Source organism: Anarhichas minor, unplaced genomic scaffold (assembly GCF_050575085.1).
Source record: "Anarhichas minor isolate MPS153535 unplaced genomic scaffold, ASM5057508v1 ptg000010l, whole genome shotgun sequence".
NCBI lineage: Eukaryota > Metazoa > Chordata > Actinopteri > Perciformes > Anarhichadidae > Anarhichas > Anarhichas minor.
In genome coordinates this window covers 6,181,661-6,198,886 of record NW_027466456.1, presented here as the reverse complement: position 1 = coordinate 6,198,886, position 17,226 = coordinate 6,181,661, and the positions used below count along the sequence as shown (strand labels likewise).

Sequence of the window (17,226 nt, the reverse complement as noted above, 5' to 3'; positions counted from 1 at the left end):
TTTATCATGCGTTTCCTCCCAGATCTGATGTAGTGGTGGGAGGGTCAGGGGCAGAGGGTGCACAGGCATTATTAAGCCCACTTGAATTAACAGGACAGCCCCCAGCCTTTCCTCTAAAGCCTCCAGCTGGGGGCAGCTTAATCCCCATGGTCCCCTGTCTCGCCCATTAAACAAACTCCCCCCACCCCTTCTCTGTCGCCCCGCTGCACACACACACACACACGCACTCACAAACGCGTGTGTGTGTGTGAGCAACAAGCCTGGCTGTCTGTGTGTTTGTCAGTGGGGGGTATTAGACATTGAAGCGCGCACACACACAGAAGAAAGAATGAGCACAGCATCGAACACACGAACATACACTTTAGCTCCCTTCTCTGCTGGTAATTATCGCTCTTGTACATGCATAGAAATAAAAGGATTTTTCCCTTTCACTCATCAACAGCAAGGACACACACGCACACACACACACACACACACACACACACACACACACACACACGGACATTCTTCCCAGCCCTCAAGGGTCTTATCTGCTTTTTGTATCGGAGGAACAAATTGAATGTGGGGCTTGACACACGCAGGCCAGCAGATGTCTGGGTCGTTGAGGTTAGGCCAGCTGATTAGCATGACAAACAGAGCCCCGCAGAGCCCCCCCCCCCCCCCCGCAGGAGGCCCTGCTGTTGAGTGGTCCAGTTGAGGCCATGGGTCACAGGTGATGTTGATTTTTGTGAAGGGCCACAGTGGATGATTGTCAAAATGCTTTGGGGTTGGTTGAAAGAGAGGGGTGTAGACCGGTGCAGCCCTCCTCTTCTGGAACACGCACACATACTGACTTGGACTCAAGTAAGCAGAGAAGTTACATTTGAATACACATTCACACACACACACTTATACCCCCCTCATCCAGAAGACCTGTGCACCCTTGTATGCACACTTTCTTTCTAAATAGTTATTTTTTTTTGGCTTTTTGATGGCGCCAGTGGGGGGGAGAGAGAGTCAACAAAGGCCCCCCAGCTGGACTCTAACCGGGGAAGTGGTTAGCGGTTATCATCTTAACCCCTTAAACACAGGGTGCTGCAGGTATATGCGCTTTCAACCTGTGTGACTCCATACATGAGACTGTTGTTTCAGGTAATCCCCAGCAGGGATTACACTACTGCATTGCAAGCATGGCCTAAATTGACCCCCCCGTCGAGCCTCAGGGATTTTTCTTAAAAATGTATTTTCGAGATGTTTCTTTAAACTACAATTACAGTGCGATAGTTCGATGTTAGCCAGCAATATCTCTGTTGAGACGTCTTATATTAATATTGAGATAAACCCGACAACAATAGTAAGAAATGTTCCTCGTGAAGATGTAAAAGAAACATGGAGGGGCAAGGAGCTACGGTGTTAATGGGCCAATATTACAGCCTCTCTAACTTCATCGCTGTCATGATTATGTTTGTGCTGATAACACTGGCAAGAGGACTAGAGTGTAAATTACTGAGGCAAACTGCAAAGCTTTGTTGCATACGGTCAAACCCTATAAAACATGTCACAGTCAACAGCTCGTAATGTGTTTTTAAAATGTATTTTGTGGAAGCATTTTTCAGTTAAAGATGAAAAGACAGACGTGATGGGTTATAGCAGTACTTGCCAAAGTCTGCAAGCAGAACCCAAGCTGAGTTCCTGCGTCTTGCTGATTAAGGTGGGCTGACTTTGACGCCGCAGAAAGCGAATGGAAACTCTGATACTTCATGTGCATTTTGTTGGTCATGCTTAGGCCACATGAGAAGTGGATCATATTCACTCCGAGGCCACAGCCACACTACTACGTTTCCCAGCAGCCACACTACTCATGAGTTTCGAGCTCCTAAAACAAAGTTTGAAAATGCAACCAATGCTGGCTACGTTTGTAAACTCCGGGGTTGTTCGTAGTGTGGACAGGCGCTGAACCGGAGACCTTGTGTTCACCAAATGTAGTGTGTGTGTGTGTGTGTGTGTGTGTGTGTGTGTGTGTGTGTGTGTGTGTGTGTGTGTGTGTGTGTGTGTGTGTGTGTGTGTGTGTGTGTGTGTGTGTGTGTGTGTGTGTGTGTGTGTGTGTGTGTGTGGTAGAGCAAGACTGCAGCCTTGTAATTAAGTTGTTTTTTTCACTATATTTGTCCGTTTAATATATAGAGGAGGATGATCTTAAGTATTAAGTACCTTTTATTATTTAAGAGTACTATAATATTTTCTGTAATTAAGCAACCAGTCTACTTCCTGTTTACACCGGCACCCGCATGCCCAGTGTACGTGATCAGTCATGTGATGTTCATTTTCAGACGTGCTAGGAAATCATTCCTGAAACGCCCGCGTGGACGGAGATCGCTTTCGTTTTAAAACCGTAAACGTATTCATTTGCATGTAGATATTGTATATTACACAGCTTTAGGTGTGTTCACATTAGTGTGACTATGGCTAAAACAAAACACGCGCGCGCAATTTTTGCACCATCCCCTTGGAGTACACGGCGTGCACCAGAGCGGCCTCTTGGAGGAAATACTGAATCAAGACGACAGAAAACATGTCACCGCTCTATGAAGGATGCAGTCCCTGCTGGGCCAATCAGTTACACAACTTTCACCTCGGGTTTATTTGTTGTGTTGGACAGAAATAGCTGAAAAATAATGTATATGGACTGGAAGTAAATTTCCTCTACAGATTAAAAGACCACATAAACCAGCTGTGGCATATTCATAAGGCGCAGGCAAGGCCAAGGGAATACAAGACCGCTTAGTGTGTGGTTTTTTGCCGTCATGAGACAAAACATACTATGTGAAATAACCAAGAACCTTGTCAAAATGAATGATGCCTTGTAATGAGAACCCACGGCTTCCCCTTTAACATTGATCAAAATAAGATTTGCAAGTTATATCTCTACCACTTTGTCTGCCTGGGCCGCTTTGCCTTACACAAAGTACCGCAGCAAACCGAAAGAACGGGAAATATAAATACAATCGGATGTCAACAGAACTGAGTTGAACCATGTTTTTGGTTTAGCTCAAGTCCGTAGGAGCTATTGATGTAAATGTTTCTGTGGCATTTATGGACGTGTGTGTGTCACTGAAGGATGTTGTGCGTGAAGAGAAAAAAGTAGAATGGTAATGAGTTTGTGCGCGTGTGTCTACGTACACGCTCACACACACACGCAGTCAAGAGCTCATCGTGTGCGTGTGTGTGTGTGTGTGTGTGTGTGTGTGTGTGTGTGTGTGTGTGTGTGTGTGTGGAGTGAAGATGGGGGTGTGTGGAGTGAAGATGGGGGTGTGTGGAGTGAAGCGGCTGTATCAGTATTCAGCATCGGCTACCTACGAGGAGTGTGTGGGAGGTGGGAAGGAGGGAGGGAGGTGGTGGTGGGTGGGGCAGCCCTTCCTCAGAGCAGAACGGTGCGGTGGGCTGGAACAAAGCGGCACAGGGGGTGCCGTGGCCCTCCTCGGCCAGGGGCCCCCCTAGACCTGCCAAAAAACGCCAGGCACTGCACCAGTTCCGACAAGAGAATTAGCGGCTCTGTTTGTGTGCCTAAGAGCAGTACGGCCCCGACTGAAACAACATGCCGCCTCAGTTCCACCGAGGTCTCAGTCAGACACCGGGAGGATTCACAGCAAGGCAAAGAAAACATCCCTCGTTCAGGAGGGGGGGGACAGACGTCCACTATGAGACAGCACTGGTTTCTATGGTGTTGTATTCAGGGTACACGTTGGCAGGTATTGTCAGCACCGTGCTGTGTGGTCGGTGTCCTGCTAGTCCTGAGTGCAGGCCGTCCCGTCCTTATTAGACACGCTTGATATTTGCAACGGGACACCCTGTTAACTGGTCCACTCAGGCTAATGACGTTTTCTTAGTCTCACGGGGGAATTCACACTGGAGATAGAAGAAGGTTAAAAAAAGAAAACACGAGGGGCCGCATTGGATTGGGCGTGTTGCCACAGGTAGCAGTAAGAACACAAAACGTGTCCAGGACGTCCAGATGTAGCAATAGACTGATTAGTTAGAAGAATTATCGAACACCGCACAGCGGTAAACGATACTACAAGACATTTTACAACTGAAAGTCACCATTAATCCTTTTGTAAAGAGCGTTTGAGAGCGAAATGGTCAAATTACACCGTTCATTTAAAAAAATGATTCTACCAGAATACATTTATTTGGCCAATGCAGTGGCTTGCTGGATAAAATGCCATTATGTTATTGCAAAAGTTTAGTCTTCATGTCTATATACTTTCAAACGGCCACACTGAAAAAAAGCTTGCTGTCATAGAGAGAGAGAGAGAGATGCGATAATCATTCAAATATGGGGATAACTGCACACACTTTGGGGCTTTCTGTTCGTGTAGGAATTCATAGTGTTGCATCCGTTTGTGCTTATTAAAAGTGACCAAAATTTAAATAAAAAGTACGAGTGAGAAGTTAAAATCTTTACTTTCTTCACTCCTGGCAAACTGCGTGAAGCGGACTTATCAGTTAGGTTGTCAGTTTCGGAAAGTTACAACAAAGTGTCGGCCCACTCGTCCACCTTCCAATGTAGGAAAGGTGTGGAGGTAAAGGTGCTGTCCAGTGAGCACACTATAACTACTTCAATTTAAACTGGAACTTTAGTGAAACACAAGTTCCCTGGTGTCGGCCGCATGCCGGCACTCCAGCCTTCTGTTTTCATTGTCCACTTATTTGTTGCGAACTTTGGGACTAATCTTCCTTTCCTCCGTCCATGTCTTCCCTCCTTCCCGGCTGTTGTAAGTAAAAACCTTGGTTTTTACAAGCAGGCATCAATCATCTGCACAAGCGTACTGGGTGTAATCTTAAAGCCCCCCTTCTGCGAGGCTGGCTTTAATCTCAGCCATGGTCTCCAAACCCACAGCCCTGTCGGCCTCACCACTTTCCCCACTCTTGACAAATTGCCCATTTCCCTTGGCTTTGCAATCTCTGCACTATTTTTCATGTGTGTGTGTTGTGTTACAGTATGAGCGCCCCCACCTTGTCTCTGCTGTGTTTGTGTACATACGTGTGTGTGTGTGTGTGTGTTTGTGGGTAAAGTTTACTACATTTTCTTGCATCTGTGTTTACAGGGCAGTGTGCCTTAAGTGTCACGTTTGTGTGTGTGTGGGTACTGCGCGCTTGGCTGGCCTTGCACAGGGGGGTAAAGAAGACAGTTCTGCGGAGTGGGGGGGGGGGGGGGGGGAGTCGAGCCATGCCAAGCCTATGTTTGCAAGGGCACTTCACTCGAAGTGATAAAAGTAGAATAATCCCCTTTAAAGCGTCTTAACGAGGTCAAATCTGTTGGGCTGAAAGGGGGAGGTGTGTGCGTGTGGGTGTGTGTTTGTGTGTGTGTTGTTGGGATAATGCTGCAGAAATGGGGGTAAGCCTTGGCTTGATTCGTGAGAGATAATAATCAAAATCAAATTCCTGGCCCAAACAGGATTAGGCTCTCCCTGCGCTCTAAAGCCCCTGTCCAGAGCGGCTGAAGACACAATCCTATTCCTCAGCCTCCTCTGATTCACACACACACACACACACACACACACACACACACACACACACACACACACACACACACACACACACACACACTCTGAGCAGCTAACATAGCAAGGCGCACTTGGCCCAGACAGAGTTTGGACGTGGGCCAGTTAGCCCTGTCCCTCTCTCAGATCACTGGGCACATACGCTTTAGTCCAAACACTAATCTGGGATATTTAGATGGAATTGTTTGGTTGCAGCTATTCTTAGACGGAGGATGTGATCTTGTTTGGTGCTGGTGTATTAGCAAAAGGCTTTAAGCCCTCAACGTCTGGCTCGGTAAGTCATGTCATGATGGATTTTTTGCTGAGAGGTTTGCCCACATGTTAAACACATACCCCACATGTTGTATTCACCAATACACAGAGCCAGGCGTAATTATCCCCTTCAGTAGGGTGACTGCTACACGTAGACTCTCATTTTAGAGGAAATGAGCCCAGAATTTATGGGAATGTCTTGATATGGTTTGCAGAGTTGTGTTAAATTACTCCGGGTGTATTGCAATACTTCATACCATCTAAACACCACTTTCAGTACCTGCTCTCAGCCCTTTTTCACAAAAGCATTTTTCTAAACAACTCCCATCTAGGCTTGAATTTACCCCCTGTAATTTCTAACCCTCGCCACCGAACTCAAGGAAGCTAATGGTTATTTTGTTTTCAACATAGAAACCCTTTCCCTTCTTCTCAGTCATTGCGTTATCTTTGAATAACAATGTGTCTGGGTCTGAGATGGACGGAGGAGGTGGACGGCTCAAATGGCCTCCATGGGACTGTTGCTGTGGAGCAAACAGACAGCCTGGCGTTGAGAAATAGGCCAACTGCTCGTCTGTGTAGATCTCCGGCATTCATTTAAAAGTGGGAGAGAGAGATAACATCCAGTCATTAGTGAGTGATTACAATGCCAAGGCCCTATCCATGCCCCCAACACACACACACACACACACACACACACACACACTCCAACTGAGATGTAAACAGCCAGGCAGGGCTCCAGGAAATACAATCCCCACGCTGCTGCTGCCCTCAGGCAGGATTTATACTGAGGAGGATGTTTTCCAATGTATCCTGCTGCTATTGTCTGTGTGTATTGTAATTGTGTGTGTGCTCTGCCTGGATGTATGTACTGTATTCATGTATTGTTGGTGTGTCTAATCAGTGCAGTGTGGTATGTTTGTGTGTGTGTTAAGCCCCCCCCCCCCACCCTGTAATCTCCATCCCTCCCCATCTTCTTTGTCGACTGATCCATGGAGCAGAAACAGCCTTAGCCTGATTCTTATTTAAAATAGACATTATGTTTCACAGTAGATTTCACATGGATTGGACCAGATGATGAGGCCAGGAAGGGTGTGGGGGGGGGGGGGATGATGAGTGGGCTTTGGGTTGGTGGGTGGGGGATGGGGGTGGGGCAGCAATTTCCTGAAACGATGAATCCCATTTATTCGCTGAAGACTGTCTCAATTGCCTCACCAGCGCACAAAGCTTTTTAATGCTTTAATTACGTCTCAAAGGAGCAGGGCAGAATCAAATTAGAGATTGTCCTACATTTAGGTGCTGTGTGTGTGTGTACGTGCGCGTGTGTGCGTGCGCACTATGCAAATTTTGCATTTGAGGGAGAATGTGTGTGTGTGTGTGGGCTGTTGTATCCTTGTGTATGATTCATGGCAGTGAATATTTGTTCCTCTGGCAGCCAAGAATCATACCCCCCCCCCCCCCACACACACACTCACACACCTATTCAATGTTAAGGCTCTCTGTTTTGCTCTAACACACACATCTTTCTCTGTCACATTCACACTGTCTAGGCTATTCCTCTGTAACGCAAACAAAAGACGGCGCACAAACACACACGATAGCCTCTCACTTGCAGAAACACATTTCCACGTACACAGCGTGTAGGCACCTTTTTTTTTTTTTTTTTTTTTTTTTTTTTTGTCTGAGCAGATGGCACGTGTCACAATATTACAGCAGTATTTCATTAACATTATGGGCATCCATCTGTTGTGCGCTCTCAGGCCCCCACAGAGCACCTTGTTTTGGTCCCTGACAGAGAGAGAGAGGGATAATACACATTGTTAGCAGTGTATATTGTGTATATTGTGGAGCCAGGAGAGGCCTGCATGGTCTGGTTGTGTAGTGGCAGAAGTATCAGGGCGGCTCTGTGAGAACCGTCCTTCAGACTCCTGCTCTTTACCGAGCGTTTTATCCAGGATTTAGGCAGCTCTGTGATGACCTTGATGAATAGTAAACTGTACTTGGTAACACAGTTTACATCGTAAGCAAAACAATACAATCTCATATGACTGTTCCGATACTTTTTTATTAACAAAACGTCGTCTTAAATCGTTGTGGTTCCCTCCCCGTCCTGTTAGCAGGGTTGTAAGCTAGCGTGTACATTAACATCACCTCCAGCTATGCTTTCAAATTCTGATCTGCTAAATATGGCCCCATTTGATCTAAGGTCAGAAAATACATCCCGTTCTGATCTATGTTATTAATCTTTGAAGTATTTCAAGTAGAAGGTGAAGTGTGACGGTTATCTTGTTGCCCCAAGCAATCAGATGCCGACTACTGTAAACTACTTTCTGTAGTCTGGTTGCAACCATTAAAAAATAAAAAAAGCCCTAAAACCATTTCATAAACAACATATGTTTGACTATATACACGTGTTTACGTCACGCCACTTGTATATGGCGTGTGTTAGCACTATGTGCACAGTTACAGGAACGTTGTGTTGAGTGAGCGTTGTGTTGGGAGAGAAGGCCGAATATTTAGTTTAAGATCGGGTGGAGAAGTAACGTGTCAGTTTGTAATTGAATGAAACGTGTGTCCGCTGAAGCTGTATTTTGGGTGTGTTATAAACCCATGAGGGTCGGGCACGTTATGTGCATGACACAAGAAAAAAGCTATCGATCAAAAAATATATAAAAACCAGATTAAAAATGTAGTAACCATTCTGTCACCTTATGCAATATAAAGGCCAGTTACCACATGCAATGATCCTGTAAAGTAGGGAAGATAATTTATAGTCCTTTCAAGATTACTTGAGTACTTGCATTAAATTATTATAGATAATTATTATTATATTATTATTATATTCAACTCCTAGTTCTGAATGAAATGACGAGTGACGGTTACACACAGGTCTGTTCCAAATAGTTTCAAGCTTCATTCATAACGTTTACTTTCAAATTATTATTACTATAAATAACTTACAGAAACATTGTGTGCAAACCTCCGAGCAACAGGCTAGTCCTTCAAAATGTTTTGAGCAATTCCCAACATGTTTTTATCTTAAGAAATATTCTGCTTTTTATCCATAATTCAAAAACTGTGTTCAAAAAACGCTTTGCTCTCCGCCGTACGGTACACAAGGTGGTTCGTTCATTTAAAATTGAAAGTTCTTCAGTTTCTTGCCTTCCTTTCCCTTGTCGTCTTCTTCTTCTTCTTCTTCTGTCTCTTTTCTCCGTCTCCTCTGTATTCCCAGCGGAACAGGTTGCCAAACCCCGGGGCTGTTGACCGAGAGAGAGAAAGAGACTTTGGTATTTTAAACGTTTGCATACTGCGCTACACAGGAAGGAAATCGGATCTAGGGCAACAACTTTACCCCCCAGGCACAAGGAGGGGGGGGGGGGGGTTAACCTGTAGGAAGACACACAGGAAAACACACTCGGTGTGTTGAGAAACCATGCGAGCACAGGGAATAGTTACTGCAGTGCGAGTTACACGGCTGCCTGGAGCTAAGTGCCTTGTGTTGACACAGGCTCTGTGTGGCACAGACCCGTAGACCCGAGCTGTTTGCCGAGTTTGGTCCGCGCCACACCGGCCGGAGTGATAATGGAAAAAGGTTATTCTGCTTTACAGGCGGAGCCGCTGTCTCCGAGTAGCGGATTGGGGCTTCTGTGTGGCGGTAATGTCAGCGCTTCTCATGACATTTGGAAGTGTAACGGCCGAGGTCACTGGGCTTGTCACCGTTTAGCGGGAATGAATGTGTGTTTTTAGTTTTTTTTAATGCCCTCCTAGTCTGTTTTTCTCTTCCAACCCTAATGCTTCTTGTAACATAATCTAAACTACTTAATTTGATGTCCAAACCAATATAATCCCAAGAGTGTATATATAGAAGTCTTGTCAAGGAATTCACCCCCAACCCTAAAACCATGTTGGAGCCAAAGCACCGCCTACTGAGCCAGACAGCAAAAAAACTAATTCAGCCTTTTGAAGTGTGCAGGTTCATTCCTGCAACCTGAAGCAATCCTGTTGCTTAGCATATTCTCTGGCCATGGTTCTGTGAATGCGAAGCCGCCTATTTGTAGTTAAAAATGAAGCTGAGCGACACGCGATGGGGAGCAGGGTACAAAGCGACAGGTCATACCTAACAGCGGCAGGCTAGCTTCCCGTAAGTGCAGCAATCAGATGTCTGATGGTGTTGTATGCCTGCTTGATCGTAGTGGGAAAATGTCGATTTTTTTTTTTTTTTCTTTCCCCACCTGACCCATTATGCAGCTTGCTGGGAAATAATGAGATTTTGTCCCTATTTGGGTTTGATGCTTGCTGTGCTCTAACACACAACCAGGCCATCCGCGGCTGCCTGGGGAATGTAGTGTGGACAGAATTACAATAAGGGCTAATAGCAGCATCCAGGCTAGGTGACAGAGCGATGGTGTAGCTCGCTGTGTGGCGCTCAAAACAAGTCTCTCTTTTGACATGAGTGTCATTTGGTTTCAGTGAACACTTGGCTTAATTATGAAGTGAAGTCCTGACCCTCACTAGGCTAGTGCTGTGTTACACAGGACCACATTGGACACCATGGTATCACTACCAAAATAAGTGCTAAGCATAACTTCCCAGAGAACGTCTTCAGATGTGTTGTTTTTAATACATTAATTGACTAATTATTTAATCTGTATATCAACCCAGTCTATATATTTTTTTCAGTTTGCTCCATTCAAGTCGTTTCATTTATTTTTCTGTAGTCTTGTTCCAATTTAAAAACTTTTCCGTGCCCTGTTTTCCTTGGCTTTGTTGTTGTAGCCCCATTTCTCAGTTTGTACATCCTCGATTCCTCTCCTCGCCTCCTCTCACCTGAGATACGAGCGCAGAAGGCAAAGGAGAGAGACTAGGAGAGGAGTCGAGGCAGCAGACGTGTAACAAAACGAGACATCCGTGCTTCGGACGTGACGTCAATTAAATCTGACGTGTGGCACAGCTGCACCACCTGTCTGTTGTTTTGTTGTATTTTATGACCTGTCAGATGAGCATAACAGTGTTCATGACAACTTAAATATTTCATTTTAATTCCATTCACAATTGTGTGTGTGTGTGTGTATTCCGGCTGTGTGTCACGCCTCTTTCATACGTCATGGGTACCGATAAAGTCCTCTGCAAAGGACACACCTGTGCTCCGCTCAGAGCTCCTCCGGCAAACCTCCTCTCTCCTCAAAATGCATTGTGGGACATGAGACTCTTAAGTAGAGGCAGGAGGAGAGAGGAGACGACGAGGCACAAAATACAGAAAAGATAAAAGTGGCAGCCATTGCATTTGTTGTAGTCGTAGAAGGAAAACTACAGTCTTTGGGTGCATTGTTTGTTTTGTTTAATGTGGAAAGGTACCGTCACATTTTTTCATGGTAAAATGTTTTAATTGACTTTCTAGATAATGTACTTTATATCACTAACACAATTGAAGTTTATATGTATAGTGATAGAATATTTGAACCACATCACCGTCCTTTACTCCACTTATGCTTCACAACAAGCACATCTCTGAGTGAACAGCTGAGTGACGGCACGATGCAGGAATTTAAGAGACTTTTTATTTGGAGCTAAATCTTTTCAACACCTCAAAAGACTCAATGCGGTCTCAACCAAGTTCCCGACAATAAAACTTCCAAATGTGTGTTACCGTCATTATTTTTACCAGCAAGATGTACTCCAGCGCGTAGGCTTACGTAACCCTAATTGAACGTTGGAATAACAATAAGGAATGTCGGTATAATAACACACATTGGATTATAACTTCAGTCGGCTGTTACGGCTCGCAACATATATTGTAATGTTTGTAATGGCGGTGTGGTAATAACTCTCTATGGTTGCTTCTTCTGCACTGTTGAAGGCTCTGCCGGAGCCAGACCAAGGACAGAAAGAGTCTGGGTTACGTCTATAGAAGGTTAAATAGGGGTGTGTCGACATCCATTCATGGCTAATTGTGTCTGCGTGTGGGTTAGGCTCGTGTGATTGAGATCTATAACAGAGTAGAGCAAACGCAGAGGTTTCAAAATCAGGCTGAAACAATGGGTATGCATGCTTCTGCTTTGGTGCCTGCACAGTTTGTCTTGAATCAACATTTGGCCCCTCGTGTGTGGAAACATACTCGGCAACCGGTTTCCTAGTAATGTCGCACAACTGCTTGATTTCATGTTCATGTTTTTAATCATTTCTCTCTCTCTTCCTCATCTTTTGTCTTTTCACTCGATTCTGACTTTATTTTTGTCTCGTCTGTTTTTCTCTTTCTCTTAGGCTTCATCGCAGCAGCTGAAATTCACAACCTCTGACTCCTGTGACAGGATCAAGGATGAGTTCCAGTTCCTCCAAGCACAATACCACAGGTGCACACACACACACACACACACACACACACAAAGGAGAAGCAGTTCTTTGAAATACGTAGCATATCTCTCAGTTATACACGTATCACTTAGGGGTTTCCTTTATTGCACACATTGTTGTAATGGTAGCTACGAAGGTAAACTGCAGATTTGAGCTGCAGTATTGCTGCCATATCTTGGCCACAAATAGGTCTTAATGTGAATGTATGGCCTTGTTCAACACTTCATTTCACATAATGTTGTCACATACACTTGGAAACTATCTCGCGTTTTATATAACAGATCTTTCCTAATCAGTTCCCTGGAAAGAAATATAGAATTTGACCCAAACTATCGGTAAAATAGACCCAGTGTTCAGCTCGTACACTTCCAATTAATACATTCCTATTAGATGCTAAGCCACTGTTACTTTTGGTCAGTGCACAGCAGATCAGATTAACATGCAAAACGGTGCATTTGTCTACAGGCAAGCCCAACACTCCACATGTATTAGGAATGAATAGATATTTACTTTGGTTTAAATGTAGCTGGTGTTTCAATAGTTGCTTTTTAACTCCACACTACTAAAAAAACTAAAATAACAGTCTGAGAACTCTCTCTTTCTCGAAGTCTCTATTTCCTCTATATTTCTTCCCAAAAAACTTAAAAGAAGTTCTTTTGGAATGATAAAAACTGTGCTGAAGATTGAGAGACACGGCAGTGAACTGTGATGAAATGAAGACGTCTACCATTGTTCCACTATTCCTCAACTCCACCACCGAGGCAACATCCTTTTATTGACTCCTACCTAAATCAATCTCGTTTACCCTCGCCCATTGATCTTGCTTTACCGCTTAAATACCGCTACAGTGCCAGCAGTCTGAGGCGCTTCCAAAGTGCCTGGTTCGACCTCAACTGATCTGTTTGATAGCGGTTTTAAAGAAGGGGAGGGGGGGGGGGGGCGCCACGGGGTCTGCATCTCTGCGAGAGATCCTCTCTTTGTGAGAGGGGAGTCTTTGAAGCCCGCCTTCCTTCCTGAGGAGGTTGTTTTGTTCCTCTGTACCCAGAACCTTCCAGAGCCTCTGCCGGTTACAGAGACGGGCGAAGGCAGATGAAAGCCTGACAAATTGTGTGAGCGCAAAATTCCTGCTCTGGTCTGATCGCTCTTGTTTGCGGAGGATTCAGAAGCGGCGATAACACCGCGGCGCGTCTTCTTTTTTCCTCTCGCCTTTTGGTTTTTTGTAATTCCCACAACGATGAGCAGCACCGTTTAACCCTCTTCAGAGAGCCAGGGCGCAGTTGAAAGAATACCTTTTTTGTCTGAGCGTACAGAACATGCATACAGTGCCTATTGACTCAGGAGGGGGGCTGTGGTGGGGGGGGGGGGCTTGGGAGACACAGACGAGGCTTTGTAGCGCTTTGCTGCTGTGCCGTGCTTGTCTGTTGCTGAAGCCTTTAAAAGGCAAATGTACCGCAGGCGATCCCCCGGGTATAGTAGTGAGCATTGTAGCTGTCGCTGTCTTCCTCTCCTCACCCCCCCCCCCCCCCCCCCACCCCCCTCTTCCCCGCCCCCCTCCCCTCCCCTCGTTCACATGCATAAATAGATCAGGGAATACATAAATCAAAATAAAGATGACAGCAGGAGCGATTTAGAGACGGAAGAATCGGCAATAAAACTCCATCAAAGTGTCGTTTGAGAGCGGCGGTGCAGGCCCGGGGGGGGAGGGGGGGGGGGGCTGAGCACCAATCAGAGGCGGCACAAAGCCAATCCCAGGTAGGCCTGTCGTCATGACAACCCACCAAACCAGCCTACGCGGGGATAGCAGGCAGGGTTTCATGTAGGAGGGAAGGGGAGCGTTTTTGGGATAAGTGGAGTCTGCTTATCCACCGCACAAGAATAGGTGGCAGGAGATCGACCCCAGTGATCAAGTTCGGTGTCGGTTAGCTGCCTTAGCAGAAGTAAACTTAATCATCTCGTAAAGTGGACTTAATGTGTTCCCATCATAGACTGTATATAAAGACAGCATGACCGCTCCCCAAATGTGAAGCCAAAACATCTTGATCGCCCCCAGGTAGTAAAAAAAAAAAGAAGCATCTGGTGTAGTATGATTTGAGATTGTCCAAAACTTTTTTTTTTTTAATGTTTAATGCATTTAAAGAGTTTTAAATCAGGATGAGAGCCTATGAGGCCATAGCTTGACCTCATTCAGTTTTTAGAATGAATAAAAACAACCTCTGAGACTTTAGTGAAGGTAATGCATCACAGAACGCATCAGGATGCTGATTTTAACTTTTACATAAAACTGTGTATTGAGTGAACTGAATGAGGCGTGTTTTTGGGAGCACCACGAGCACTCGGTCACATTCTGGGTCATTACAGGATTTCTGTGCTCTTTTTCCGAATAAATATTTCAAGCAAAAGTTTCTAAACTGGGTGTCACGGTGGGAGTGTCAACATGCAGTGAGTATTCCCGACAGCCTCGTCTCTTCTGAATGCAGTTTGGACGGATTGTCCCGTGAACGTGTTGCGTTGACCCACAGCGTGTCTCCTATACATGCTGAATCGGCTCCAGTCCCTCTGTGGGGACAGAACATAGATGGATTCATCAGTTCAGTGTGCTCTGAAGAGCAAATTAGACTAAATAAATACTAGCGGATAGAGGTTGACCATTTTAAGAGGTTTGGCACTCGGTGTGCTTAAGCCGTGAATGTGTGACAGACTGTGAATACACGTCTTTCATTGTAGACTACAGCAGAGATGTTTTTCCAGAAAGCAGTTCTCCACTCCATTTTAAAAACTCCAAAAACCTTCCATGCATTTTTCTTTCTGGCGCTCGGGTTAGAAGAAGCTGGCTGAACTGATGACCACTTAGAACAGCGCATCGGCAATTGTAAATAAATAAGAAATATTCCAACTAAGTACTATGTAGTACATAGTTACCGATGATTACATTCTGAGGGACAAAAAGCTTTACTAAAAACGGCGTATGCAAAAGTAGCCGACGTAAGTAAAGCACATCATAAAAACTCCTTCACTTTCATTTCTCTCTTTAAAAAAGAAGAAATACTCTCGTCTGGATCTTTTATGGTTAGTTTAATGTTCAGTTCCAGATTTATTTGTTCATTACTTTGAGCTTCAGGTTCAGTTTGAGATTCATATCGGCTATTTATTTCGGTATGCCTACATTATAAGTTTGAATTTAATCTTTAGTGATCCAGATTTATATATTCAGGTATTATTACATTGACTTATATGTTCAGTTATCCAGTTTGTAGTCTTTAATGGAGTTATTCAGATTGATTATTGCTCTTTTAAATCTCAAATAAGATACTTAATTGTCATATTGTCATCATGTCTAATAAACAAGGATGAACGCTCAACCAAAAGCTGAAGTTAACCACAGCCAACACTGCAGCTGCTGCGATAATTACAGGAGAAGCACAATACTGTGTGTATGCGTGAGCTCACATTATTGGCCCCGTGTAACACCGTGTTCAGTCTGCCAGTTAAGACTAACAGCGACGAAGACTCAGGCGGCGCTCGCTGTAATCGAGCTGTCATTCCCGCAGACAGCTGAGAAGAACATCCCGGCATAAATATACACACACACACACCATCAAACAGGTTTCAGACTTATCCCCAAATCTGAAACTATCCACCGTGTGCCTGCGCATATCTTTATTTGATCTGAGTCTTATCCTGTCCTCACATCGGATGATGCCTTCTGAGACTGGCACGTCGTAACTGGCTGCTTCAGTCAAAAGGCATCGAGGGGGGATTTTTTTTCTTCTTCTTCCCCTCCTCTGTCTTTTCCGTTTGACGATCTGGGTGACTTGTTGACGCGTCCTCCTTTGTCCTGTCGCCTCGCGTGACATCAGCGCTGACATGATTACAGCTAATGGCTGTCACAGGGACCAGGTCGCAAGGAAGCGCTCCCACCGCTATATTTAGACTTTTTTATTTTTTTTTACTTCACTGCCTCTTCTCTGATTTAGAAAGCAGACATTTTGGCTCGAGCTCGGTTTGACCTCCTCCTGTCACGTGACACCTTGTCGAGCTCGGTGGAACCGCTGCCACTCTGACTAGTAAAGGTGCGCATGATGACGGCGCTAATGATGATGATGATGATGGGGGCGGTGATAGCGATAAAGACAATAATGGTAGCCGAGAGGATGACAATGGAGGTGGTGCTGATGATGATGATGAAGGTGGGAGGCAGTGATGATGAAAGTGATGACAGGGCCGTTGGTGGTGAGGATGATGAAGGGGGTGGAAGTCACCTGGTGTCAGCACTTTAGAGAGAACACTGTCGAGCTCACTAACACAGGCTGACTCTCCTCTCTCCCCAGTTTGAAGCTCGAGTGTGACAAGTTGGCCAGTGAGAAGTCAGAGATGCAGCGCCATTATATCATGGTGAGTGAAGCTGTGTGTGTGTGTGTGTGTGTGTGTTTGTTTAGCACCAGAGGTGATGGTTTGTCATATTTGATTCTGACATGAAGATGTTGATGTTTACATGCAAAGAAATGATTTACTGTTCTTGTGTTCTCACTCTCTGTTAATTAATACTCTTTCAAGTGAAATTGTTCTCTTATGTCTCTTTTCTTGCTGCCCATTTTTATAGCTTTGGCCATCTGTTCTTTGTACAGTACTCACTAAAATTGCGTACACAAAGAAAATTGCTTCGATCTTGGAATGCGAAGACGCTGCTAAACACAGGAAACACGACAATCTGATATGTTTAAAGTAATGAAAGCTGTTTTTCTGCTTAAAGCTAACCCTTAACTATAGTGTTGTCTCATAAAACTGAAAAGTGACGTATTTTGTCATTCGATTGAGGCTTGTTGGTTAAACCTTTTTCTGTGCCATCAACATAGCAAGGAGAAACTATAAAATCGTTTATAATAACGTGAATAGATTCAGACATCACAATGTGAATCCTGTGTGTTGCCTCGTTTAGTCCAGTGAAGTTGGTCTCAACAGTTAACTCGGCTAGGACAATTTGTTCCTTCAGTTTTCAATACTTGCTTTTATTTTTAATTAAATTAAATTCTACTGTGTTAATGTTATACACCAGAGAAGATCCCTTGCATGTGGAAACCTACTTGAT

The 17,226-nt window shown here is 44.7% G+C and overlaps 1 protein-coding gene across 3 annotated transcripts in view; it reads left to right on the top strand.

The window, feature by feature from the left end:
* The window catches only part of tle5 (TLE family member 5, transcriptional modulator), a 36,547-nt gene that overhangs the window by 4,169 nt on the left and 15,152 nt on the right, over positions 1-17,226 (top strand). For all 3 annotated transcript variants that reach the window (XM_076087845.1, XM_076087842.1, XM_076087843.1), the window contains exons 2-3: positions 12,051-12,139; positions 16,469-16,532. In XM_076087845.1, coding sequence (XP_075943960.1) covers positions 12,051-12,139; positions 16,469-16,532 — 153 coding nt within the window. The remainder of the gene's footprint in view (positions 1-12,050; positions 12,140-16,468; positions 16,533-17,226) is intronic.